Source organism: Biomphalaria glabrata, chromosome 3 (assembly GCF_947242115.1).
Source record: "Biomphalaria glabrata chromosome 3, xgBioGlab47.1, whole genome shotgun sequence".
Lineage (NCBI taxonomy): Eukaryota > Metazoa > Mollusca > Gastropoda > Planorbidae > Biomphalaria > Biomphalaria glabrata.
In genome coordinates this window covers 1798317-1825087 of record NC_074713.1, presented here as the reverse complement: position 1 = coordinate 1825087, position 26771 = coordinate 1798317, and the positions used below count along the sequence as shown (strand labels likewise).

Here is a 26771-nt window from a genome sequence, read left to right as displayed (position 1 = left end):
TAAGTCATTGGTTAATATGCATGACTAAATGCATGACGCGTAGGACGTAATCATCTTCTTTTTTGAAGTAACGTCTGTATTATATAAGATAAGATAAGATAAGTGAAGAATGATATCACTGCAACTTCAGTGTAACCTTTAAAGAAGCCAAATAAGGAATGAAAGGAGATACTTATTTTGCTGACAAAGTCGTAATTATATTTCCAGCTTTATATTTAGTATTGCGGGTAGTTATAAAAAGAGATATATGTTTATTGTTGTGACCCTATTGGCGTCACGATATGGTTAACTATGTACGATCAGCTGACATGTGATATAGTTTAGCGTGCAATGTTGATGGACAAGGGACAATACTGATATAAACTTTGCACGTGAATGTGACCCGTGTTGTGGTCATGTGATCAGAAGCCAGAGACTGGGTGTGTAAGGCAGGGCAGTCTAAGACAGGACAGCTAGGAGACCGGGACTGTGAGTCGGCCATGAAGTCGGTCCTGGTGGAGTCCTCGAGTCCAGGAAGAGACAATAGAGTTTAGTACGTCAGTTCGGTAATGTACAGTTTATCATGTAGTAGCTCATTGTGCTGCCAATTGTGTCATATTGGCTGTTTTATTTACTCCTTATTAAAGTACCAGATCAATTGGAACTCTAGTTGTCAAGTTCTTGAGTTTGATGTGTGTGTTAGCAGTGGTTACAGAAGTGCTGATCAGGGGAGAGAGAGAATCGTAACAATATGTATATAAATGCTTTGGTAAATCAAATGCTCAGTGCCCTCTGGTCCAATCCAGTTTGTAGACCTGGGGGGGGGGGGGGTGACTAAGACACTCGGCACACCTCAGACGTCTTTCCTCTAAATAAAGTAGAAACTCGAGACACAAAACAAACACATTGAGACAGTGCATGTAACAAGCATTCGCATTTTAAATTTACATTCAACTTTATTTGTAGTGTAAGGGAGGTAATTACACTGACAATGGTTTCACACACAGGTTAGACAACAATAAAACCTATGCAAATATTGAATGTTTTTTTGTTTTACATTAACCAACAAAAACAAAAACACACACACCTGTAATTAAAATGTAAACATGGGCAATAACTCACAGAGAATGAGTTCATAAGATGTTATTGTCTGGAGTTACCTTTTGTACTAATTGAGAATAAATAGTGTCAGTGATAATTCAATTTTCAACAATAAAGCAATGTTTATTGCCATTTTCTTGGTTCACAAAACATACATAAATATTTATTTAATCCTATACAAATGTAGGACAAGATAATATTTGTAACTTAGATTGTTGGCTAATGCTAATTTTCTTGACATGGAGGTGGAATATCAGGCACAAAGGGCACCGAATTGTTAATAGTGAAGAAACTCCAAGCCCAAGCTACTCATCTGAGACAGACTCAACCAACACATTGCTGCCTAAGTGATAATCTTAAAGGCAAAGACTGGACACCGCTGCCATCTTGGTGTGCACAAAGTATGAGATACTACTGAACTTCAATCGGGGTAGGAGCTTCATTACTTTAACAGAATACAGTGTATAAAGGTTTCTATTTAAAACGAAAGATGTACAAGTACTTTCACACGTTTCAATGACTAAAACTTAACAATACTCAGCCTCTGTTCATTGGAGATGGATAGACTCAAGAATATTACAAATCCACAGGGACAATCTTAGCTTTCACTTGCTCTTACTATCAACTTGTAGTCAGGGAAAAAACGTTTCGCATCATCATTTTATTGAACTATTATTAGCAGATTACAGGTTTGATACATTAAACGGTATTAGTTTATGTGACTAGAAACGCTAAATCAGGTTTCTCTTATATTTTGAGAATATGCAGAAAAAAAATGCAGATTACAAATATGTAATTTGATTTCCTCGGAGATAAATAGTTTTTAAAATATATATTTTTAAGTTTTATTTCTTATTACTATATATTGTCATTGGAAATACGCCATTTTGGTTTTAAGGCTTAATACTAGACTATCTCCCTTGAATTACTTGCCAACATTTTTCTGTTGCTGTTTTGTCTTTCTTTCTAGCAGCTATTAGATCTAATATTAAAATTCATTTAAAATAATAGCATAAGAACAAAAAACTCTCTTTAAAAAAGTTATTGAAAAAAGGAAGAAACAACTTCATCAATCTATTATTAACATTTTTTTAGACCCTCATTTCAGTACATACACTTAAAAATTCATAAGTTGACAGCATAAGAACAAAAATCTCTTTAAAAAAAGTTATTGAAAGTTTAATATAGATAAGGGAGATAAATATGCTTAAAAACAACATGGTGGTCAGTTAAGGTATGTGGGCATCTAAACTATAACCCTATTTTCTTCAAACTTTCAAAATAACTCCTTTTGAGTCTAGAGGGACTGCTTTCTTGTGTGGACAGTGTACTTATCTCTGCACAGACTAGAATCTAATTAAGCTACATCTCATCAATATTTGCCAGGTTGGGCATGAATTAAATTCATTTGCTGATCCACCATGTTTTGTCTGCTGGCTGGCAGCTGGCCATACAGTTGAAGTCCATACTTAGAATCACTGTTGTATTGCTGGTAGTAGATAACATCCGAGACCTGAGGAAAGAAAAGAAGGAAGCATTTTAATTAAATATTTGGTCCAGTGTAATAGAAGAAATTGTTTTTAAAAAAGATGAAAAGAAAAAAAAACATTAAAGAGTTGACTTTTCAGTGACCTGCACTTTTTCATTTCATGTTTCCCACCTACTTTCTTTATCACACCATAATATAAGTCTTATTAAAATTTGAATTTAAAGCAGGATATTGGCTTTCTACGAACAGCTTTTCTTTTTCTAGAATGTTGTTCTAATAGTTATATATAGATTTTTTCAGTTTTCTCAGAATGTTGTTCTTAGGATTTCTTATTCAAATGAACACATCAATTAAAGTTTCATTCAAATGAGCACATCAATAAAAGTTTCATTCAAATGAGCACATCAATAAAAGTTTCATTCAAATGAGCACAACAATAAAAGTTTCATTCAAATGAACACATCAATAAAAGTTTCATTCAAATGAACACATCAATAAAAGTTTCATTCAAATGAACACATCAATAAAAGTTTCATTCAAATGAGCACAACAATAAAAGTTTCATTCAAATGAACACATCAATAAAAGTTTCATTCAAATGAACACATCAATATATGTTTAGATAAAATAAAAACAAATTTAACACATTTTGAGATCTTTGTACAAAGTTGAAAAAAAAAAATTCCTATTTCAAAATGTCTTATAAGAAAAAGAAGCTTTCATCATTGGATCCTATAAAGTTGTGATTTAATTTCATTGTTTTAATCTATTTGGTTTCAGCCGTCATGAAGAATTCCATAATAAGTTTTTATTTGTTTGAAATATTTAATAAAAGGCTCGACTTTATACCTGGTCTCTATGAGCCAAGATTTGTGCCCACAGGTTGTGTCTCAGAGCCAGATTCCCATCATCATGAGATACATACAAGAATCTGTTCAGGTGGTGGACAGCCACAAGGTACATGACAGGGGACCAGGTTGGAACCACTGCCTTGGTTGCTAGGGCAACAGAGTAAAGCTGCAGCAACCGATGATCAGTTTCTTCTGGATACAGAAAGTTTTCTACAGGTATCAGCAACTGCAAGAGAATTATAACGATGTTACCACTTAACAAACCAAATATCCATATTCAAATATCCATGAATTGAAAGTATTTTATATTTATTTATTATTATTTATTAGGATGGCTGCCTGGTCGTGCGGTTTACGCGCTGGACTGTGGTTCAGATTTATCGATGGTCCAGGGTTCAAACCCTGCCCGCTCCCATCCCCCGTCGTCCTGCGGGAGGTTTGGACTAGGAAGTAATTATCTTCAACTCTGAAGGAACATCCGAAACATGTAAAACATTTTACAAACAAACATTTGGAATTAGAAAAATAAAAAGGAGTTTACCTCCTCCAATGGAACACGCAAAGTTCTTAACATTTTCCTACGCTCCTCCCAAATTCCCCGCCTCAGCAGGGGACTGTGTTTCTGTTGAAGTGGCAGTAAAACATACTGGGCAAAGACTGGATCTCCAAAGGACTCAGCTTCATAGTGATCCAACACTTCTTGAAAACTGAGGGGGGAAATTCAAAGACAACAAAAGTAAACTCATAAATTTTTAGTGCATCACAGCGAATGACAAACAACAACAACAAAATCATAAAAATTCCCCTTTCAGACCTTGTGATCTATAGGGCAGATGATGTAAAAATAATTTGTTTCTATGGCCGATGATTAATGAGGGTGTCATCTGGCCGGCACAACGACCAACCGCCTTTACTTTTCCCAACCAATGTCAGGTACCCATAGAGCTTGTTGGACTCGAGGGCACCAAAGGATCACAAAATTAAAAATCTCTGTCTTCACCCTGATTTGAACCCAGGATCTCCAGTTTGGAAGCCAAGCGCTTTACCGCTCAGCCAATATTTAAAATTCTAACACAAATTAGCATTCCTGTTGACTAAGTTCTTGATATTAAATAGAAACTATATAAATGATAAAGAATAAATGCAAACAAAATTTACAGATCATAAAAAGAAGTGATTCCTGGAATTTTTTCCTCCAAGTCCATTTTGTGTATCAGTTTGTGTGACGTCAGCACTCTTAGTAGTCCAGCAAGATAATGATGCACTGGCTTTTCAAGGAAGAGATCTGAACCTGGTGGGACATAGAAAAGATAAAGCCAAGAATAGAACTTAGAAGTCATAATGTTTAGCTTATCACAAATGTATCGCTGATAAAACTTTAAGATTGTGTGTTCCATTATCACCTGCAATAAAAGCACAATAGATTCTGGACAGTCTCAGCGATACAGACATACTGTCCATTTCTGCTGGCCGCCAGATCTCTACAGCATAGATCCATTTCAAGACACTGGTCACCCTGGCTACAGTTTGAGGGGATACATTTTTGTCAACCTTAGCACCCCTGGAGATTAAATGATTTAAATAAGACACATATGTGAGACATGACAGTAATAAGAATAAAAAATTAAAACTGAAACTAGTGAAGAATTACAGCATTAAACGGGTTGCCTGAATCAGACAGGAAAAGCATTATTACTTGTCTCTAATTAATATGCACATGAACACAGGGATACAAATAGGATGTAATTTTCCTTTTAAAGGAACATCTGTAATTTATAAGATAAGAAATGCACAAAAGAAAACAATGCTGATTTTAATTTTCTCTACAGACGTCAGAATATTAATATTTTTTTATATACATTTTTGAAAAATATTCCTTCAAACATTTATTTCTAATAATATAAAATATTGAAGGGCAGTGTTTTTGTGAGAGAAATTATAAATTTACGGTTACTTTTAATTTATTTTTTTACTACGGTACGTAACAATGCATGTACACAAGAGCAACTACTGACTTGTGTATTAAACTGACATCAGTATGGAACATAGTTAAACTGACACCAGTATGGAACATAATTAAACTGACACCAGTATGGAACATAGTTAAACTGACACCAGTATGGAACATAATTAAACTGACACCAGTATGGAACATAATTAAACTGACACCAGTATGGAACATAGTTAAACCGACACCAGTATGGAACATAGTTAAACTGACACCAGTATGGAACATAATTAAACCGACACCAGTATGGAACATAGTTAAACTGACACCAGTATGGAACATAGTTAAACTGACACCAGTATGGAACATAGTTAAACTGACACCAGTATGGAACATAGTTAAACTGACACCAGTATGGAACATAGTTAAACTGACACCAGTATGGAACATAGTTAAACTGACACCAGTATGGAACATAGTTAAACTGACACCAGTATGGAACATAGTTAAACTGACACCAGTATGGAACATAGTTTCTTACATGTGTGCCATGCTGTTGTAGACGTGGATCAGTGGCATGAACACCCAATCTTTTGGCATCAAGCTTTCTTCTGGATTTCTGACCAACAGTGACAGAATATCAGCACTATTACCCAGATAAATGTTTCTGGAACAAAGAAATAAAGCTACTGTTAGTTTGAGACTTGTTTGTTTGTAAAATGTTTTACATGTTTCGGATGTTCCTTCAGAGTTGAAGATAATTACTTCCTAGTCCAAACCTCCCGCAGGACGACGGGGGATGGGAGCGGGCAGGGTTTGAACCCGGGACCATCGATAAATCTGAACAACAGTCCAGCGTGCAAACCGTACGACCAGGCAGCCAGACTTCACTTCAAATATTTACATTTCTAATTAAAGTAGATGCTCTGTTAGAAAAATAGTTCAAGTTTGCATTATCTATAAGAATAATTATTTAAAAAAACAACGACAACAACTTAAAATTAACACAGTGAAAGGTGAAATGGTTAAGTTGATGATTGCGTGTGTTTGGGGATTACACCTGTAGAAGATGGCACACACATTTATGACATTTGTCCCAAAGAAAATTGTGGAAAAGTGTCATAAATAAACCTATTTTTGTACAAAAGATAACATTTGGAGGCACATTTGGAACAAAAAGTCTAATAGCAGCGTTGTAATACGAGACTGGATGTTTCTGTGGTTCTTGTTTCTACACAGCAATAGATTTAGTCCTCTTGTGGTAACACATTCTTCATTTTATGCACATCCACATATTGATTTTAACCCAATAACTTAATCTCCTAATCCAAGAGAGATAGCATATACACAACACAAGCAAAATATTTTTGAAAAACTAAAAAAATAGAACAAAAAAGTCTAGTTTTAAAAAAATCTTTGGAACAGAAGCCTATTAAAAACTCAATTAGCGTGGGTAGAACAAATATACAGCAGTTCCCAAACTTTCATTTGAAAACTAAAAAAAAAAAGCTATACACATCTAGCTATTTTTTTTTCCTAGAATCACCCCACTGTTTTTAACTCTTTCTCTCCATAATTATTTACCACATTCTGGTGGAATCAACATTGGTATCGTCTGTTAGGAGAGAAAGAGTTGAAAAGAAGCTGCAGGTTAACTTCCTATGGCACTGTAGCCTATTACGTCTTTACATCATTCTATCACAATAGGAGCTAATGAGTTGGATATGACCTATGCACATCAGAGGAGCTTGAAGGAAAACAATAAATTAAAATCATTTTTTATTAGATGTCATCTTAAAAAACAAACAATTTTTACCTTGAGGATTGAACAGCCTTCTCCATGCCACTAAACGACATTAAATATTGCCCCCTTATCTGATTGAGAGATTTGAAAGTTTCTTGGAGTAGCTGCCCCTGGCTAACATTGATGTCCTCTTGAGTCGCGCTTCTGAGGTGAAGTGTTTCCGATAGTTTCAAGTTGGTCAGTGACTGAGAGGTCAGTGTGACTTCCTCTCCTTCACTACACGCAGCAGGTCATAGCAATATGTCAATAGAGAAACAAAGTTTTAAAGCTCAGTAGCAAGACAGGTTGATATTTTGTTTTTTTTGGCACATCAGCACAATTTAGGCCATGTCATGCCCATAAACTTCCCCTTTATAGCTCAAGATCAAAATGTTATACAGCTAAGTTATTAAATTAAGGTCCATTCATAGCTCAAATAGTAAAAATTTATATAATTTAATAAAAAAATCTGTTGTAAATATATATATATTTACAATTACTTTGCCCTATATCTCAAATAAAATATTCGTAGTCAACCCCACCTCCCGGATTTTAATGTTGTAAGTACCCTCTCAGTATAATTGTCATAACAGATGAGTAGTAAATTTAAAAATCAAGAAACCTTTCGATATGCATTATCTACTTATCAGACCAATCATTTTAAAAATAATTTTATTTCTACTTGGTTTGCAAAGTTTGCAAATAAAGATCAGTCATAATTTTAGTTTAAAAAATGTCACAAGTAAATTTCAGTTTAGGCGCAATGCTTCTAGATTGCCTAAATTCAGAAATTCTAAGTCTACAAAGGGCTAGAATGTAAAATTTATTTTATCAATGACTATGACCTGTCCCCTTCTAGTCTAGCCAGGTTTTTTTGAAAAGGTAGGTCTTAATGTTCAATACAAAACAATTTGTTAACAATGATTTGATAAAATGTGGACAAGATTTCACTCCATAAACTATTCTATAACAAAATATCTCTAAAGATATATCAAAAGAATATAAGTATTATCTAAGTTAAAATGTCCCCACCTTATGAAAAGAGTGGAGAAAATGACTGTTGATAAAAGATCGTGGGCCAGATGTTCATCCCCAAAATGAAGTCGAGACAACAGTCGCAGGGCAACTCTGTGAGCCACATCCATTTCCAAACATGGCTGAAAGCATAACAACAAAATTAGCATGGACATAGTTGTATTCAAGTTGGCAACATTTTTCAACATTGCTAAAACTAGAACAATGCTCCTTTTGGTAATTTGAAAACATTGTCCAACTTGCATACTGCAAAGAGCAGGGTGCTTAGGACATCTGAAGTTATCAGCAGTAAATGCCTAGGCTGGCTTGGCCATGTACACAGAAAGCCTCAGGGACGACTTCAATAGGATATATTGTATGAGGATCTGATAGAGGGCATAAGAGCTGCTAGCCATCCACTTCTAAGATATGCTGATGTTATCAAGCGGGACAGAACTGACACCAATAGTTGGGAGAAAGAAGCACAGGATAAATCCACCAAGAGGGCAAGCATATAGAAAGGTCCTGGATCACAGATAGTGTACACACCAGTAGCTGGAAAAACACTGAAAGTACTGCGGCCTCTAGTGATTACAAATGTTTAACCTGTGACATGAGTCACAAGAGAAATTGCAAGAGGAAAAAAATCATTTCTTTCAAGACATAAAATGACATAACTATATAAAATTATATATATATATTTTTTTAATTCATATTTTTCAGAAAAAAATTTACAACACAGGAATTTAAACAAAAAATAATGGGAATAATAAAAACTACATACCAGTACTGTAGATGCAACAATTATTTAGCTATTAATGTGGTAAATGATTTACAAACAAAATAAAATTAACCAAATTTAAATCCCAAAATCTCACCATAAGACAGCAACATTTCAACCAATAAAATTGAAATATATTTTCAGGCTGAGTAAAGTGTGACATACTGACATTGGACTTGCCAGCAGAGACTGTCTTTTTCATGTACAGTAAAATATCCTTGTTCTGGACGATTGATGGCAACAGCTTCAATGAAATGAAAGAGAAAAGAACAATTATAACATACAGCTTTTAGGGTACAGAGCAAAACATTGTGAAATGAAAAACTATTATCCAGTAAAATGACAAATTGTTTTTGAAATATAATTAAAAAAAGGTGCAGATAATTCTTGAAACAATCCATTTTGCTATTTTGATTGTATTAAATAAAAAAAAAAATAAAAAAATAAAAATAAAAAAAAATTAATGTGTCAACTGTTAGACTAATATTGAACTGAAGTCCAAATAGAAATAATTTGATCTGATAATTATTAAATAATAATAGTTTACTGGTGTCATTGGACTTTTACCAAATGATCTAGAAGCCTCTGAAGCCTACATTTACTTACAAACTGTATCATGTCTTTATTTCTGTGACAAAGTGCCAAACACAATCTCAGCAATGAGGTGAAGAATCCAAACGGTGAATGTGGGAGAAGCAATGGGACGCTAAACGTCCATCTTTGCCCTTCATTTGCAGGGACATTGAAAACTCCAAGAGACGGAAGATTTGCAGATGCTTCAGACATTGGAGCTCCACCGCCCTCGATTAAAAGATTGGAATGTGAGCTGAAAATGAAAAGTATGTCAGTGTTAGATCTACATGTCCAGCTTACTTTAAAGAGTTAGAGGAACTGTGGCTGAGTGGTAAAGCGCTTAGCTTTCAAATCGAGGTGTCCCTGGTTCAAACCCAGGTGAAGACTGGGATTTTCAATTTTGGGACCTTAGGGCACCTCTGAGCCCACCCAGCTCCAATGGGTCCCTGACATTAAGAGGGGAAAAGTAAAGGCAGTTGGTGGTTGTGCTGGCCACATGACACCCTTGCTAACCTTGGACCACAGAAACAGATGGCCAATACATCATCTGCCCCATAGATCGCAAGGTCTGAAAGGGGAACTTTATTTTAGAGTTAATTATTTAACAACCTCCAGCAGTTAGATAAATGTATCAGTTAAATAATGTGGAGATTTGACAAGTGGATGCAAGTTAAGTTAATTAAGTCAGATAAAAAAAAGAAGAAATTTTTAAATTTGCGTTGGACATAAACTGGAGTATCTTTATGGACCAGTGTGACACCCTAGAAAAAAACAATATTGTCAAGAATCTTTCATGAGCATGCCTGGTTTTTTTAATGGAAGAGTAAGATGCTACTGAACAGGCATGAGTTAAAATGTATATAATGTATAAAGGCTTGAATATAGTGAAGAGATTTTGCATTTGGCGAGAGAGAAATGTACTTGTCATAGTAAAATGTAAGTTTTCTTTTCTGTTCAAAAATAAAATAACGTCTGCATGACAATAAAATATGAATACTACACTTGAAAATCTGCAAAGAACAGTCCCAAGCCTGGATAAAAAAGGCAGATGGTTTGGCTATAGTGCTAGTGGCTCTACCCTGTTAAAAAAAAAAACAAATACAGAAACCCAAACAGCAAACTAGCAGACATCGCCGACCTAGGAGAAGATGGACCTCCAGCTGAAAGGTGTGTGACACCAGTCGGTGAAAGCCAAAGTCATCTAGAAGCCGACAGGCCAAAAACCGTAGTCTCCACCAGTACTATCACCACCATGTCAACAAGACATAGGGACAGTTGGAGGGACTCGTCCAGAACCAAGATGCCCGGAGGAAGCTGGTTGGTGGCCTATGCCCCAGATGGGACCACAGGCTGAGATGAGACTACAACTTAAATTGTAATTAAGAGATTTAGAATTAATTTGATTGATAATTTGTTTAAATGTAATTGGTATAGTGCAAGCTTGCTACCTCATCAGTATATTTATTTAATTCAATCAATAACTCTGACTTAAAAACATAGACATGCATTTGCTATTTAGGTTGAAGTCAATCTGTCTTAAACTTGAGAAATGAAAACATAGAAATACAAACCAACCAAAGATTGTTGATAATGATGGACAGACCAAAGGAGGACAAAAATGGAGACAGCGATGCGGAACAATAGTCTTTGATGGAGTCCAGTCTTGACACTTCATCTAGCCCTCGCTGTGGATTAGTAACCCAAGAACTAATTTACATCTGTTCAAAAGTTGTATATCTACAATTGTTCAGATAAAGCATATTTCAAAATCAAACTGAATTTTAAAAAAAAATCCAAATATATATTTGTTGCTAAGAAATAATGTGAAAAGTTGATATAAACCTGTTTGGCCTCTGTTTCGTAAAAAGTGGCCAGGAAGTTGAGACACACGGTGGCAAGATTCAAATCTTGTTTCTATAAGAAACAAATGTGAAAAGATATAGAATACAACAAATTTAATTTAGAACCATTTTAAATGTAATATGGAAGGTAAACTGGTTATTATATCATTATGTTACTTATGTTTCTATAAGAAACAAATGTGAAGAGATATAGAATAAATCAAATTTAATTTAGAACCATTTTAAATGTAATATGGAAGGTAAACTGGTTATTATATCATTATGTTACTTATGTTTCTATAAGAAACAAATGTGAAGAGATATAGAATAAATCAAATTTAATTTAGAACCATTTTAAATGTAATATGGAAGGTAAACTGGTTATTACATCATTAGGTTACTTATGTCCCATTAAAAACTCTCTACCTGGACTGGATAGTTGGATCCAATGTCGTTTAACAAAGAACGTGACAGACTGACAATTGGTGGATGAAGTGATATCACATGACTCCAATTGAGGGAAGGACTGAAACTCACTTCTGCTTGGGATGAGTCTAAACTAAAAACCCATAAAACATTTTGATAAATATTTATTTCAGTTACAGATATTTCAAAGTTACAATTTCATTTTAAAGAATAATAATATTCTGCATTAAAAATAAAACTAGTGAAATAATATTCCATAAATGTAACATATAAAATGCAGAAAGACTTAAGTGTCACAAATGGACAGCAGAATGAAAGGCCTGAAATTGAAAGCAGCTGGGAAATTAAAATTGTGACTGAAGTTTTTTTCTGTACAAGAGAAAATATGTGCCCTCTGTTTAATTTCACTTTCTGAGTAATCTCTAACCTAAAACTGTTATCACCAATTTCTGTCTGAACATAACTACTTTGGTTCTAGATTAAAAGCAAAATAAACTTAAAAAGACTTAAAAAAAAAAGCTTATATTAAGAGTAATTGTATTGATTAGATTGGATTATTCATGTATGATTGAGCTAGACATATGGATCTGTACGATAGAAATATTTTTCCAATTGTTTTTGTTTAGCTTTCTCAATGTGCTATGATCCTATCACTTGTCTGGACCAGTTGTGAAAGAGGAGGAAAGAGGTTTATATTTGTGGGACAATTTGAATGTTACATCATCTTTACAATACCTAACATAAACATGCAAAAAAAAAAATGATATTGACAAAGATAGTACTAACTTTAACAAATTAATGTCAGGTGGGGAACATCCAGCTAAGCAGACCAACTTCTCTAAGACTGATATCAAACCAATTTCATACGTCAGTGAGTCTCTATCTTCTGCAGATGACCATGTGACTTCAAGTCTGCTAATCATGGAGACAATATTGCTGTAAAGGTCACTGAAAAAAAAACCCAATAAAGACTAGAATGTAATTTATCTTGTTTACCTCCTTCAACTGAAGAGCGACTTAGGGAGCAACATTCTTACAATAGTGGCTCATTCTGCAGTTCCCCCCTCTCCATACAGATAATGTGTTGTATCCGATACCTAGCAGGTTCTGCTAGGGAGTAGCACTAAGTGTAGCAAGCTGCCTAATAAATTATGGACTCATCAATAGATTGCACTCAAAATCTAGAAATTCTTTTAAAAAATAAACAGGGTGCTAATTCTCAGCAGAGATTAGCACCTAAACTTACAAGTAAATTGAAGTTGAGATTCCATAAGTAGCAGAAACTCTCCACAACGCCAAGGCTTCAGTTTGTAGATTGATGGATTTCACTTTCGGTAATTGTAAATCTCTTTTCAAAATATTTGAAAACAATATTTATAAAAATCTTACGTGCACAATGACTTTAATATGAAATACTAAACAAAATAGTATATTATTAAATACTAAACAATGAATTTTTAAAAATACCAATAATGTGGAAGAACAAAACTTTGGTGTACCTGGCACTAACAGCAAGGAAACGTAAAACTATTAGATTGAGATGGTATCTTGAGTCCTAGAAAAAGAAAAAACAACAGAAAGCAATTTATATCTCAGAAATCACTACTATCTTGTATCTTAAAGAAAAACTTGAAGAATGCATCTTTAGAAATTAAGCCTGTAACTCCCTAGAGAACACATGCAAATACATAATAGTAAAAAAAAAAGATAATCTTAAATCATATATGAAATCTTAAAACAGTCTTTGGTATAGTGAATACTGTTTGTAAAAATTTAAAAAAAAATATTCTCTGTAATTCTGAGATATTAATTTTTAAAAAATCAAAATATGAATTTAATGCAGCACCAGATTTCGAAAGTTTTATCTGAATAACAAAAAACTATTACCTAATAGCATGTCAAGGTAAAAAATTCATTGCATGAGAATTTTGTTGTGCCCTGAAATGTTTGTTAGGCTAACAATGTACTGACAATGGATGAAAGAACAATTTTACATTAAAGAGACTAAGCAGGTTTCTTTGTGACAATAAATATTTACCAAAATAGATGCCAAATTGCGTCCAGACTGACACATTAGTCTGATCAATCTCAAGGCAGCAGGAAGTGGTACTCCATAGACAGATGGTAATGGTTGGGCTGGATCTAGGCATAAAAATATTATATATATATATATATATATATATATATATATATATATATGTATATAAGATATATGGAATAAATACAAAAACAACACTTAGCAAGGTAAAAATAGATCATTTTAAGACCATCAACTGTAAGTGGGATGTGTGGATGAGTGGATAAAACCACTTGGCTATGGCTTGGCCACCTAACAAGAGTGCCTCAAGTTCAAAGTCTGACTCAAGGAGAGCTGTTTGCTGAGCGCCTAAAGGCATCACCCAAACCTTCTCCCAGATATTTCACCCCCCCCCCCACCCCCATGCAAGAAATTGGATCATAGGCACAGTGAGAATGCTGTTAGCATGAGAGAAATTAAAATTAATTAAAAAAAAGAAACAGATGAAAAAGAAACATTTTTATTTTAAAGGCATGTTTTCTATGTCAACTTTCTATTTTTTGTAAACAGTCAAACTTTTTTTTTGTAATAACAATGTCATTCAAAGTATTCATCTGTAAAGAAAAAGAAAATGCAGGTGGCTGCATGTGTTGTGATATGAACTCTGGACTATTGTCTCGGAAGTCCTGGGTTTGAAACCTGCATGTTGCCATCCCAGTCATACAGGGAGAGAAGTTTGGGGCAGGAGGTAATATTCTTTAAATCTGAAGGAAACATGTCAAACAAAAAAGAAAACATATTTTTCAAAAAATAGTATGTTGGATGTGAGTGACATAAACCACTTGGTCACCATTCAAAGGGGGGGGGGGGGGGCTGAGTTCAAATCCTGACTAGAGATGTGTTTGCTGAGAGTGGAAACCCTCTCCCAAATACCCCCTCCCTTATGTCCACAAAAAATATTGGACCATTGTCGACAAAAAATATTGGACCATAACACTTGAGCCTGCTAGAGCATGATGTGGTCTACAAAAGTGATTTATTAAAAAAAAGTCTCACCAGCTACACTCCATGCTGTGGGGAGAAACTCTTGAACTATTTTGTCCATCAGTCCTGGACATTTAAAAATCTGTGGTGGAAATGTTTAAAAGTAAATCAGAAAAATGTCAAGAAATAATATATATATATATCTAAATGGAAAGTTTAAAAACACAATTATTTTTTTGATTATGATTTTTTTTAAACACAAGAGCTAGCTGCGTAACACACAGGCCTCGTATGCCATAGTCCCAGAATGCTGAGCAATTCTTTGGAGAATTTCTAAAATTTGAATGATAGTCTCTGGCTGTAGCTGCATTTTATCAAGCAAGTAGTTGAAACGAGTGAGTAGTTCCATGCGTGTAACAAGTGCCTGAGTTACAGAAAAAAAAAAAGACATGAACTTAATCTTTTGGCAATGACAGATAAGTGCCTACTTAAGCTTGTGTAGAGTTTATGGGAATCTATTATTGATCTAATGGATAAGGGAACAGCTTTGTAGAATTGGGAGATACCGGAGAAATATACCTCGGGTGGAACATCAGCTGTCCTCACATTCAAATGATACATGGGTTCAAAAAGAATCATGGGCATTAAAGCACAACGACCAACAGCTTTTACTTTCCCAACTTATGTCAGTTTCCAGTTTAAGCGGGGTGTCCCAAAAATCCCAAAATTTGAACCCAGGACCTCTAAAGCCACCACACCCACCATAACTTGAGAACTTGAGCTTAACATAATATATTTTATTTAAACATAATATATATATATATATATACATATATAAATAGATGTTTGCAGTACAATGATATGAGGTAAAAATAAATATAGAAAATAATAAAAGCATACACTGAAATGCGAACCATAATAACTGACTGTCTAACTCGAAGTCCTTATTTATATTGTTAGAATATATTTTCTACAATGACTGGAATCAGATTGTTCTTGAAAAGTTGTTTTTTTAAGATTTTCCCTAGAACCTTAATCAGACTTATTTTTTAAATACTATCCAATTTTACAATAAAGCTTATAAAAATCTCATTTCCAGTTCATGTGTGTGTGTAAACGTTCCCTTTTCAGACCATACAGTCTATAGGGCAGATGATGCTAAGGTCATCAGTTTCTTTGACCTACCATTAACGAGCATAAGGCCAGCACAATGACCAACCGCCTTTACTTTCCCCAACTTAAGTCAGGCGCCCATTAATGTTGAGTGGACGCAGGGGCGCCCCTAAAAATCCAGAAATTCAAAATCCCAGTCCAATCCAGGACCCCAGGTTCGGAAGCCCAGTGCTTAACCACTCAGCCACCGCACCCCATCATGTGTGTGTACATACAAAGCAAAAACATTGATCTGTTTTTTAGAACAAAAAAAAAGACAACTCACCAGAACCACATCTCGTTTGATTACGTCTGCATCTGTTTCCTCTTCTTTGTTCTCTTCATCCATGTCCTCAGGTTGGGATTCTTTCTCCAGAGTTGCCGCTGGTGTTAAAGTTGGCAGGAGGTAACCATTGAACCAAGGCCATATCAAATCTTTGCCTTTCTGGAACACACGTTTGTGCAAAGTAGTGACAATGAAAAAAATGCTTCCACCATTAACAACAGCATGGAAAAAAGATTCAAATCCATGTTTTAAATTCAGAATGGGAAAAAAAAAGATTCAAATCCATTTTTAAATTCAGAATGGAAAAAAAGATTCAAATCCATGTTTTAAATTCAGAATGGGAAAAAAAAGATTCAAATCCATTTTTAAATTCAGAATGGAAAAAAAGATTCAAATCCATGTTTTAAACTCAGCATGGAACACAGATTGAAGTCCATATAACAAGCTGGTTTTATATACACTATGAAGTTTACCTCATCCAATGGGCTATACAGTAAAGCATGAAGAGCATCGACAGCAGCAGCCACAGCGCTAGGTACATTGTCATCCAGAGCCCAGCGCAGCAGAATGACCACACCTCCGTCCAATATAGAGGGAAGGACTGGACTACTTATCCTGTCTGTCAGATGTCCAGATTTGGCCTAGGAGACAGATTAATTAAATATCCATTAAAATTGTCTTAAATATTAGTGAATAGTTCACAATTTGAAATTGCAACATTGTACTCTCGTTGAATGATTTGAAATTAAGAATATTTTTGTCAAAGATAAAAACTAATTTAATGTACGTTTCTTTATTAATAATTTGCAACTGATTGAACAAATATAGTTACTTTTTTCATAACTCTGCTTCACAAGATAATGTTTAGTTCAATAGTCTCCTTATGTCAATGACAATGATTGGTATTAAAAACAAACACATGAGTGATAATAGCTGTTACTCACATTAGAAATAACTCTGGCTAAAGTATGTAAAGCAAGAGATCTCTGTTGAATATTAGAACTCCTGGACAGTTGGAAGATTTCTTCAAGGGTGTAACCAGCTCTCTGTTGACAGATTTTGTTTACATTACTTCAAGCATTTGAACAAAAAATAGGACTTAAAAATCATTCATTAGAATATTGATTGAGTGCGCATAAACTATAGTCTGTATTATATAAGATAAGATAAGAATCATGCACTACACACAATCTCTAATAATATTTCATAAGTGGGAGTCACCAAGGAGAGTAAAAGTTTCAGAGGAAAAATATTCAGGAAAGAACAAAACACAAAAATGTTTCACCTCAGGTTCATCTCCATGATGGTGAAGGCCAAGGTTGACTGGCACGTCTGCATCCACAGCCATGAGATTTCCCTGGAAGTCAAACCTGGCAGGTCTTCCAGTCTAAAATACAAGAAAAATTATGACAAAAGCAAGACAAAAAAAAATCTGGACAAAGAGTAGCTGGTAAATACTTTTTTTTAATTCTGAGATTGTTACATATTTTATTTTGAATACTGGTTCTCTATTTGTCAGTCTACTAGATGATAAATAAAACTATAGCCCAGTCTACTCATTTAGTCAGTGGTAATAAAATAAGTGCTGAATAATGGTTACCTATTAATCAGTCCTACAGTATTACAAGGTCTTCGAGTCATGCAAAGACCATCCTTCAGGAAACAGTACCAGGAAAAAGAAGAAGAAGCAGACAGAGAAAGACAACACAAAGAATGCACGAGCCTGCCATTGATAGAGGTTCTATTCAAGGCAAAAGACAGAGAGGAATGGAGACAGTCGACAAATCTTGTGTGGTGGTCCGACGAACCAACAGACTAAGTGATAGGTGAAGGTGACTAATCAGTCTACTTGAAAAATAAAACTATTGTCCAATCTATTCATTTAGTCAGTGATAAATAATAAGATGCATTTCAATCAGTTACAAGATGTTATAAGTTCAAATACCTGTGGTTATTAAGTTTTTAGTTTGAATGAAAGTTTTAAAATTGTTATGACATGATTAGGAATTAGTTATTTGTTTCGGGAATAAGGGGAAAGTTTTAATTAGCGACAAGTGACGTGACAGATCTTTAAAAAATAAGAATGCTCTAAGTGACGCTAAAAGGAAGACGCTTCTTGTAGAGTAGTAGACTTGAGTACGACATAATTGACATCGGACGATTCCATTCTTGAGTATTAAACATATTTGTAGAACAACATATCAGCGTCGACTACATATTTGCTTGTTTCGGCCTTTCGCCGGTGTTACTGAAGTAGTTGAGTTCAGCGTTACTTCCAGTCAGATCTACACTAGACAGATTGCCAAGAATCAACACCGCGTGGAGGCTTTAACAAAATAAGCAAATAAACTTTTTTTTTTAATAATGCAACATGCTTCATGTTAAATATATTATAAATATTTACCACTGACCTACTTTCATTTTACTAGTAAAAAAGCATTAAAAATTATGCATTTTTCTCTTCCTTTTTATTTGTGATTTTCTAGCAAAATAAATTGCAACCCCTTTTCAATTTAAGTAATTGCAACAAATAAATATACCACTATCATCACTTGTTATGTCTGCAACTCTTTCCCCTCTAAGGTACCCTTTAAACTCAAATGCAACATGCTCATCAATCTTAACACATCCCATCTGAGCTACGTCCCTAGACATCTTCTAAGTAAGTGGTTTACTTGGCAGACTTTGACTGCCACGACAGATTGTTCTATTTAATCAAAGCTATTTCTTATATTCAACAAAATAAAATCATTATACATTCAAATGTTTTTAGGGGAGCAAACCTCTGTGGAAGTGGAGCACGGTGCAGGTAAATCTTTCATCCATTCCAGCTTTTCTCTCTCAACATTGGACATATTCAACCAGGTACCTTGAGGCTTGAAAGGTAATTCCACATTAGACGCTGGAGACCCTATTAGAAAAATTAAAGAAGCAAGTTGTTTTTTGAATCCAAACAAAACGTTCCTGCTCTACAAAAAACTTTTCTTTAATTTCTCCATGACTCTGATATAACAGTGATATAACAGTGATAATACACTGATATAACAGGTTTATCTGTTTTTATGGTCACAAAATTGCGCGAGCTGGTTCTTGGCCAGCACAATAAAGTTCCCCTCTCAAACCTTGTGGTCTATAGGGCAGATGATGTAAAGGTCATCTGTTTCTGAGGCCTACGGTTAATAAGGGTGTCATGTGGCCAGCACAACAACCAACCGCCTTTACTTTTTCCCAGCTTATGTCAGGTACCCATTAGAGCTGGGTGGACTCAGAGGCCCCCAAAAATCCCTTTCTTCACCAGAATTCGAACCCAGGACCCAGCACAATGAATGACAGCAAATTTTTTTCTTCAACCCAAACGTCAGGAAAACCCAGGTCAACATTTTAATCTCCACAATGATTTAAATTGAGTACTTTCCCATTTTTTTTAATGTCAGTACTTTTCAAAGGGGCCTCATGTTTTAACTCTTTCTCTCCTAACTGACGATACCAGAGTTGATTCCACCAGAATGTGGTAAATAATTACGGAGAGAAAGAGTTAACAAACCTGAATTTTTTTGTTGTTTTTTATATTCCTTTTTCACAGAGAATGTTTTTTCTTTAGTTGTAGCATCTCTGCTTGCATTCATCTGCTGCACTTTGTCCTTTCTCCTGGCCTTCAGAAATTCAACTAGTTTAGGATCTATATATAATAAAGGATTCAAATATTAAAAAATGGTAGAAAAAAAAAAGAGAGAAAAAAACTCTTCTTTCTAATTTTACAAAAGTAATATTCATACAAAAAAAAAAAATAATAAAAAGATCAAACTAAATAGTATCTATAATAAAGGATTCAAATATAAAAAAAATGGTAGAAAAAAAATGAAAGAAAAAACTCTTCTTTCTAATTTTACAAAAGTAATATTCATAAAAAAAAAAAGATCAAACTAAATACCGGTACCTAAAGTTTGTATCAGTTTCTGCTGTTCCTCAAAAATTTCTTGTTCTGACATTGAGGACAACTTTTGTAAATTCTCTTCATGAATTTTCTGTGACTCAAGGTCACTTCTGGAAGCACTCAGTCCAGCACCATAATTAAAACAAGGTCCTGGTATATCTGAATCAAATTAAATTATTACATATTATAGTGCAGACATTTAACTGAATTTGTGCTGGCTTCAAAGACCCCTTTTTTTCCCCATCACCATTCACACAAATCATAGTTATGCTGACAGAAATGTCTCGAGTAAGACATTAGATTGGAAAGAGAAATAAGAGGAAGAAGTTGAAATTAAGTCACTCTAGCTAAGAGATAAAAAAAATTAAGACATCTAATCAGACGGTTTTAATGGAAGAAGCATGGCCGAGAGGCACGGAAAACCAACCCCTAGATACCTCCTCCCCCCCCCCCCCCCCCCCCCACTGGTCCACAAATGAGATTGGACCAAAAGCTCTCTGAGCATGCTATAAGCATGAAAGCAGCACTATATAAAAGCTATAATAATAAAAGAAGAAAGTCATCTCTTGATCATTTATAATGTAATTTTTTCCCCCCAGAAAATATCTATTTCTGTCAGCTAATGGAAGGATAGCAAGATGATGGTGGACAAAGGAAGATTTCAGGGACATTCTAAAAACATCATTGAGAGTTTTCAAAATGGATCATTCCAACTAGAAGCATCATGGTGCCATGTGTTAATTACTGGCATGAAAATTGCAGAGGACAAGAAAACAAGCTTAGAGGAGCAGAAAGTCTCCGCGATCCTCAAAGACTCCATATGGAACTAGGTTGCTAAGTGGTCAGCAGGCTCACTTAGCTGCATGAGGAGGCATAAAAAAATGCAGTTGCAAAGCATCCTTATGGATGATGGAAGTGGTTGGCAGCCTTATGGATGATGGAAGTGGTTGGCAGCCTTATGGATGATGGAAGTGGTTGGCAGCCTTATGGATGATGAAAGTGGTTGGCAGCCTTATGGATGATGGAAGTGGTTGGCAGCCTTATGGATGATGGAAGTGGTTGGCAGCCTTATGGATGATGGAAGTGGTTGGCAGCCTTATGGATGATGGAAGTGGTTGGCAGCCTTATGGATGATGGAAGTGGTTGGCAGCCTTATGGATGATGGAAGTGGTTGGCAGCCTTATGGATGATGGAAGTGGTTGGCAGCCTTATGGATGATGGAAGTGGTTGGCAGCCTTATGGATGATGGAAGTGGTTGGCAGCCTTATGGATGATGGAAGTGGTTGGCAGCCTTATGGATGATGGAAGTGGTTAGCATTGAACAACAATGGATAAACTATCTATAACGCAATAAGAACATTTATGGTACAACAAGGTAATCTCTTAACCATTCGTTAAAAAAAAAAAGAAAAAAAAAAAAGTTAGTTCTAAATTTTTGTATTTCTTTAACTTCTATTTATATTACAGTGTTTATGAGATAAGATAGACAGAGATAGAGTTTAAGTTAAAAAGAGGTAGAAGTGACAGAAAGAAAGAAAGAGGATGTGAGAAACTAGAGAACTCAACCGGTAGAGCAAAGAAAGAGAGAGAGAGAAAGTGAAGAAGAGAGAACGAGTGAGAGACAAAAAAATGGCCTCTTAGAATTAAATTCTAATTAAACTTTGTTATCTCTACTCTTACATACTAGTTTCTCCCAAAGAGGATGGCCATCAGCAAAGAACTAAGATAAAAAAAATATGGACGAAAAGAGGCAATACAGCAAACTTATATCTGTGCCCTGGGTGCAGTCAGCTTCCCAAAGTGAGGATTGGACTTCATAGCCACCTTTATATATATTTTTTTCTTTCGACTTCTCCATATATAAACAGTTCCTTGACGGCTGATTCTAATCCAATTTTTAGTTGGCATGAGTTAGCATTATATGCCACATTTACCTGCTCTCTTCACCCGCAACACTTTATCCTCCGCTGCACCAGACTTGTTTTCGAGGACAGGTTTTGGAGGAGTGGGCTCAACTCCAAAATATTTGACACTGTGAGCCTCAACTTGCTGTGCAAATAAGCTTTTTCTTTTCGCCCTCGGCTGCTCAGTCTATGTGACCAAAACAATATTAGGAAAAAAATATATTTACAGAATAAACAAAAAACATTAACAATATAACGTTAACTTTATTTAGTGAAAATGTGGTTGAAGGATGTTACTTGTAACTTTGTATTGTTGTCTTTTATTGGTAGATCCATGGTAACAGCTGACGGAAACGCTTGTCTCCCAACAACAGGGGCTATATATACTTCATTTCTTGTGTCCCTTTCCTAGATAAGATGAAATACCAATGTTCAAACAATGTATACCATCATGAGTCAGAAAATAGCTAACTACAATTTGAAATAATTAAGTGCTAAGGGTGAGTTTCAGTAAATATTAAAACAATTATTTAACTTTTTGTAAATAAGAAATGAGACTAAGCTCATTCCCTTAACATCAACAAAATCAATCATTTTTTACTTACTATTATGGTAGTGAGGACCGCAGCTAGCCCTCTATCTTGCTCTGAAAAAAAAAAGTTAGTTCTTCAATTTTTCCTCTAAATATACCAGAAACATAATTTAATCAAATGTAGTTATCATTAATAAAGCCTAACTGTATACCCCTACAGCTCCATAAGTCTTAAATGTCCTAGAACCAGCCAGTGAGTAAGAACAAGTTAACAGATAAAAGCTTATGAGAACAGCTTACTATCCATCATTTCCTCTAAGTCTTCATCTTCTTTTTGAGTAGATCTCTGTCGTGAGACGTCTTCACTGAATTTAACTTTAGACTTCTTAGTGGGAACAGTTGATCCTGGAACAGAATTTTCCACTCCTAAGAAGAAGAAAAGTGTTATTCAATTTAATTTAACATATATGACAACAGTAAATAATATTTCAATGGGACTCATTGTAAAATTCTAGGTAGAAATGAGTTGCTTAAAACTGTATTTCAATTTAATATCAGGTATCCTTTCTCATTAAGACAGATGCAAAATTTAGCCATCAGGTTCATAACAAAACGAATATTCCCGTTTCATTAGAGTCACACCAATTAAAAATCCAAAGATTTAAGAGACTCTTCAGGACAGAAGAATAAAAAGTAAAGTAGCAATAATACATAAAAACACTGAACTCTAATTTACAAATACAAAACCTAATAAATATTCAGAAAGACACAAAGATAAAAGCATGCTGGGTTTGAACCTGTGATCATCTAACAACAGTCCAGAGTTCATGCCACATAATCAGGCAGTCATTCAAAGTAAAACATCAAACTTATGTTAAATACAGTTACCTTCCATTGGTGTAATCTCAAAGTCACTTTTGTCATGTTCAGTTTTTCTTTTATCTGGTCGTTTGAATTGAGCCGAGCTGGATGCATGAGAAGATAAAAACTGCTGCTGTAATTTGAGTAAATCTTCTTCACTCTCTTGGGGGTTCGGCCTTTTGATCATTTTGTTAGTTTTTCAATGTAGGTTTGCTGCACCAGTCACAATATGTATATTCTAGGACCTACTAGTTGTACGTTCTCCCTGACATTTGGTGATAAAAATTAAGACAGTTATTTCTACAATGTTTGGTTTCCTTTCATTTAAATTCACTACTTTGTTTTCTTGTGTATTTTGTCACTACATGCCTAGAGTCATTATTAAACTGACCCAATGGTTAACTAAGTAAGGAAATGTTATTCAATTTAATTTAAATTTATATAATATAGATATAATATAGATCGAAATCTATATCAGATTCAATACAAAAAAATCCTAGAATCTAGATCAGGCATGTCGAACAAGGCATTCGGGGGCTTCATGCAGTCCGCGACCACTTTGCATGGGGCTCACTTGGCAACTTAAAAATTATCAAAATAATGTTAAACTATTACGCTGGAAAATAAGAGATGACAAGCTACTTGAATTGGAAAATAGTATTGTTAAACTGAACAACGAGAGTGAGTCTGCAGTGAAAGCCAGCTCCATTTTGTCAAACTTAATTGCAAGCCATAGCAAATCATTTAGTGAATGTGATTTTATGAAGGAGTGTGTCGTAAGAGCTGCGGAAGTAATTTGTCCAGAAAAGGTGAAAGCATTTAAAGAAATAGCGTTAACTAGGAACACTATGGCAGATAGAATAAATGACATGTCAGTCAGCTTGCGTGAACAATTAAAAATCAAAATAGTGATTTTAATCTATTGTCATTGGCTTTCGATGAGTCATCAGATATGACGGGTGTATCACAGTTGGCTATATTCATAAGGGCCTTTGAAAGGAACTATGAGATACATGAGGAGCTACTTGAGCTCTGTTTTATGCATTACACCACAACAAGCGAGGATGTTTTTGAGAAATAACAGAAGGTGATATTGCAGAACAATTTATTTTTGGTAAAGCTAGTTAGTCTTACAACAGATGGAGCACCAACCATCAAATGAAATGGTTTTGATGCAAAGCTGCTTACAAAAATAAGAGAGACGTGCTAGTTTTAAATTTGCTCATTTTCAGTGCAGCACCAAGAAACATTATGCGCAAAGCAATTACAGTTCCAACATGTCATATATGGCAGTTTTCAATCGCTCTCAATTTCATTCGTGCCCATAGTTTAAATCATCGCCAATTTTCAATGTTTCTGGGTGACATTGGACACGAATTTGATTGTGTTCCCTACTACACAGCCTCTCATGTCATACAGTATTGAAGAGATTTTTTGCACAGTGTGAGGAAATTGTATTGTTTCTGAGCATGAAAGGTGAACCTGTTGAACATTTCCTAACTGACGAATGGGTTCAGGATTTGGCATTGGCAGCTGATCTCACTGGTCACCTGCAAGATTTGAATTCGAAACTTCAAAGTAAAGACAAAATTGTCACAACTGCGTGTGATGATGTGAAGTGCTTTCAAGCAAAATTACGACTGTGGATAAACCAAATATGAAGAGAAAATCTTGTTCACTCCTCAACGTGTCAGGAACTAAACAGATTAAATAAGGCTACAACATTTGGTAAATATGTCCTACACCTGGAATCGCTTTCAATGACCGTTTTCGTGACTTCGTTTCATACGAGCAAGAATTCTCATTTGCTCCTGAAAATGCTGCTGGTAATGTGCTACTAGAGCTGATAGAATTGCAGTCAGATTATTTGTTGAAATCGAAGTATATATAGATTTGGCTAAGCCAAAATTTTACAGTTATTTACCTGAACGGTACGCTGAATTGGGGAAATTTGCAGCTAGAATTCTTGCTTTGCTGCAAGCACTGATATCTGTGAGCAGTTCTTTTCCATAATGAAAGCTACAAAAACACCTCACCGTTCAAGATTATCTTATCAAAATTTGTCATCAGTGATGAAAGTGTCAGTGGCAAACAAACTTCAACATATGACATTAATAAACTTGTATCACAGAAAAGATGTCAAGCATCAGGACAAAGAAAATCATAGTTTTATTTTTAATTACCAAATAATACTTCAAATTTAGCTAAGGGACAGGTATGCCATTAATTATTGTATTCTATTGTATTGTTTCTAATTTACATAAAAGTAGTAGGCTGTTTTGCAACAGATTTTTTGCTGCGGCCCCTCAGGTCGCAGTAACTAAGTGTTTATGTGGCCCATACACCTTAATGAGTTTGACATGCTTGATCTAGATATAATTAGATTTAATGATTTAACTAATAGAGAGCTTCTTTTTTCGTCTCACTCATCTCTTTTTAAACTAGACATCTAGGATCTATATATATATATTACTAAGAGTAGTGGCAAGTATACTAGTATAATATAGATTATAGAGTAGTACAGCAAAAATAGGTTTCTATATTATTTTATGTATATAATAATAATATATTATTTATTTATATTATTATAATTTTGTTCACTTATTAATTAAAGTTATATTATATATATATACTAAAATTGAAATAGAATAGGCTACTTAGTTAACTTAAGACTATAAGACTGTTACTGACTGTATCATACTGTATGTAAGTGTATCTCAGCTAAATTAAGCCTTTAAAACTTTAATTACGCCTAAGCCACCTAAAGGACTTAGTCTAGACATTAGTTGTTATTGTTAAGGTTAGATCTAGATTCTAGATCTATAAAAAATTAAAAAATCTAGTTTTTTTTTCTATATTATATGACTATACTTCATTCAATTCATTGAAGTTCATGCATCAGTCAAATATCTGTTAGCTCTATTTATAATTATAATGTTTTGTTTTGTGTAAAGCACAAATTGTAAGACAAATTTCCTTACAGACAACAAAGATTATTAATATTATTATTATGGATCCAATTTTACTTTTCTAATTTCTACTTTCGATTTTAATTCGCTGGTCACTTGCCAGGTTTTTGAGAAGTAAATGCTATTAGATCTATGTATAGAGTCTAGTAAATAATAATATATCTCGTTTTATCAGATATATCTAGAGAGAGAGATCTACTTTAGATCTAGATCTAGATCTATTTATTTTGTTTGTGCCCACAATATTTCTCACGGAAAAAACATTAATACCTAAATTATAATTTTTAATCGAAAGTGAAGGTTGTGAAGTAGATCTAAAAGTGAAAGGGAAGTTACAAATTAGATC

General features: G+C 34.5%; 1 protein-coding gene across 4 annotated transcripts; it reads right to left on the bottom strand.

The window, feature by feature from the left end:
• Positions 1 to 1785: 1785 nt before the first annotated feature.
• Positions 1786 to 26714, bottom strand: LOC106077411 (RNA polymerase II-associated protein 1-like). 4 transcript variants are annotated; one of them, XM_056022898.1, is made up of 32 exons: positions 26696 to 26714; positions 23484 to 23721; positions 22896 to 23021; positions 22669 to 22709; positions 22361 to 22471; positions 22094 to 22250; positions 20163 to 20318; positions 19770 to 19904; positions 19009 to 19136; positions 17511 to 17612; positions 17170 to 17271; positions 16699 to 16866; positions 16226 to 16384; positions 15074 to 15211; positions 14860 to 14929; positions 13825 to 13928; positions 13286 to 13341; positions 13033 to 13134; positions 12573 to 12734; positions 11787 to 11919; positions 11362 to 11433; positions 11095 to 11204; positions 9553 to 9772; positions 9044 to 9190; positions 8184 to 8308; positions 7185 to 7388; positions 5910 to 6035; positions 4824 to 4981; positions 4579 to 4711; positions 3962 to 4127; positions 3419 to 3646; positions 1786 to 2593 (listed from the first exon to the last, which is right to left on the bottom strand). In XM_056022898.1, exons 2-32 carry the CDS (start codon positions 23641 to 23643, stop codon positions 2453 to 2455), a joined length of 4140 nt encoding a protein of 1379 aa, XP_055878873.1. In that variant the 5' UTR covers positions 23644 to 23721; positions 26696 to 26714; the 3' UTR covers positions 1786 to 2452. The 4 variants fall into 4 exon arrangements, with proteins under 4 accessions (XP_055878873.1, XP_055878870.1, XP_055878872.1 ...); XM_056022895.1 differs by lacking the exon at positions 26696 to 26714 and adding an exon at positions 26438 to 26541; XM_056022897.1 differs by lacking the exon at positions 26696 to 26714 and adding an exon at positions 26328 to 26414.
• Between the last annotated feature and the right edge of the window lie 57 nt (positions 26715 to 26771).

Bases quoted from the DNA above. Each gene is read 5' to 3' on its own strand.
- LOC106077411 (XM_056022898.1), bottom strand. From the start codon at position 23,643: ATGATCAAAAGGCCGAACCCCCAAGAGAGTGAAGAAGATTTACTCAAA. The intron at 14,930-15,073 runs GCCTGTGTGTTA...TTTCCACCACAG, and splicing joins CTGGGACTATGGCATACGAG to ATTTTTAAATGTCCAGGACT. The intron at 11,434-11,786 runs GTAGAGAGTTTT...TGTTTCTTATAG, and splicing joins GATCCAACTATCCAGTCCAG to AAACAAGATTTGAATCTTGC.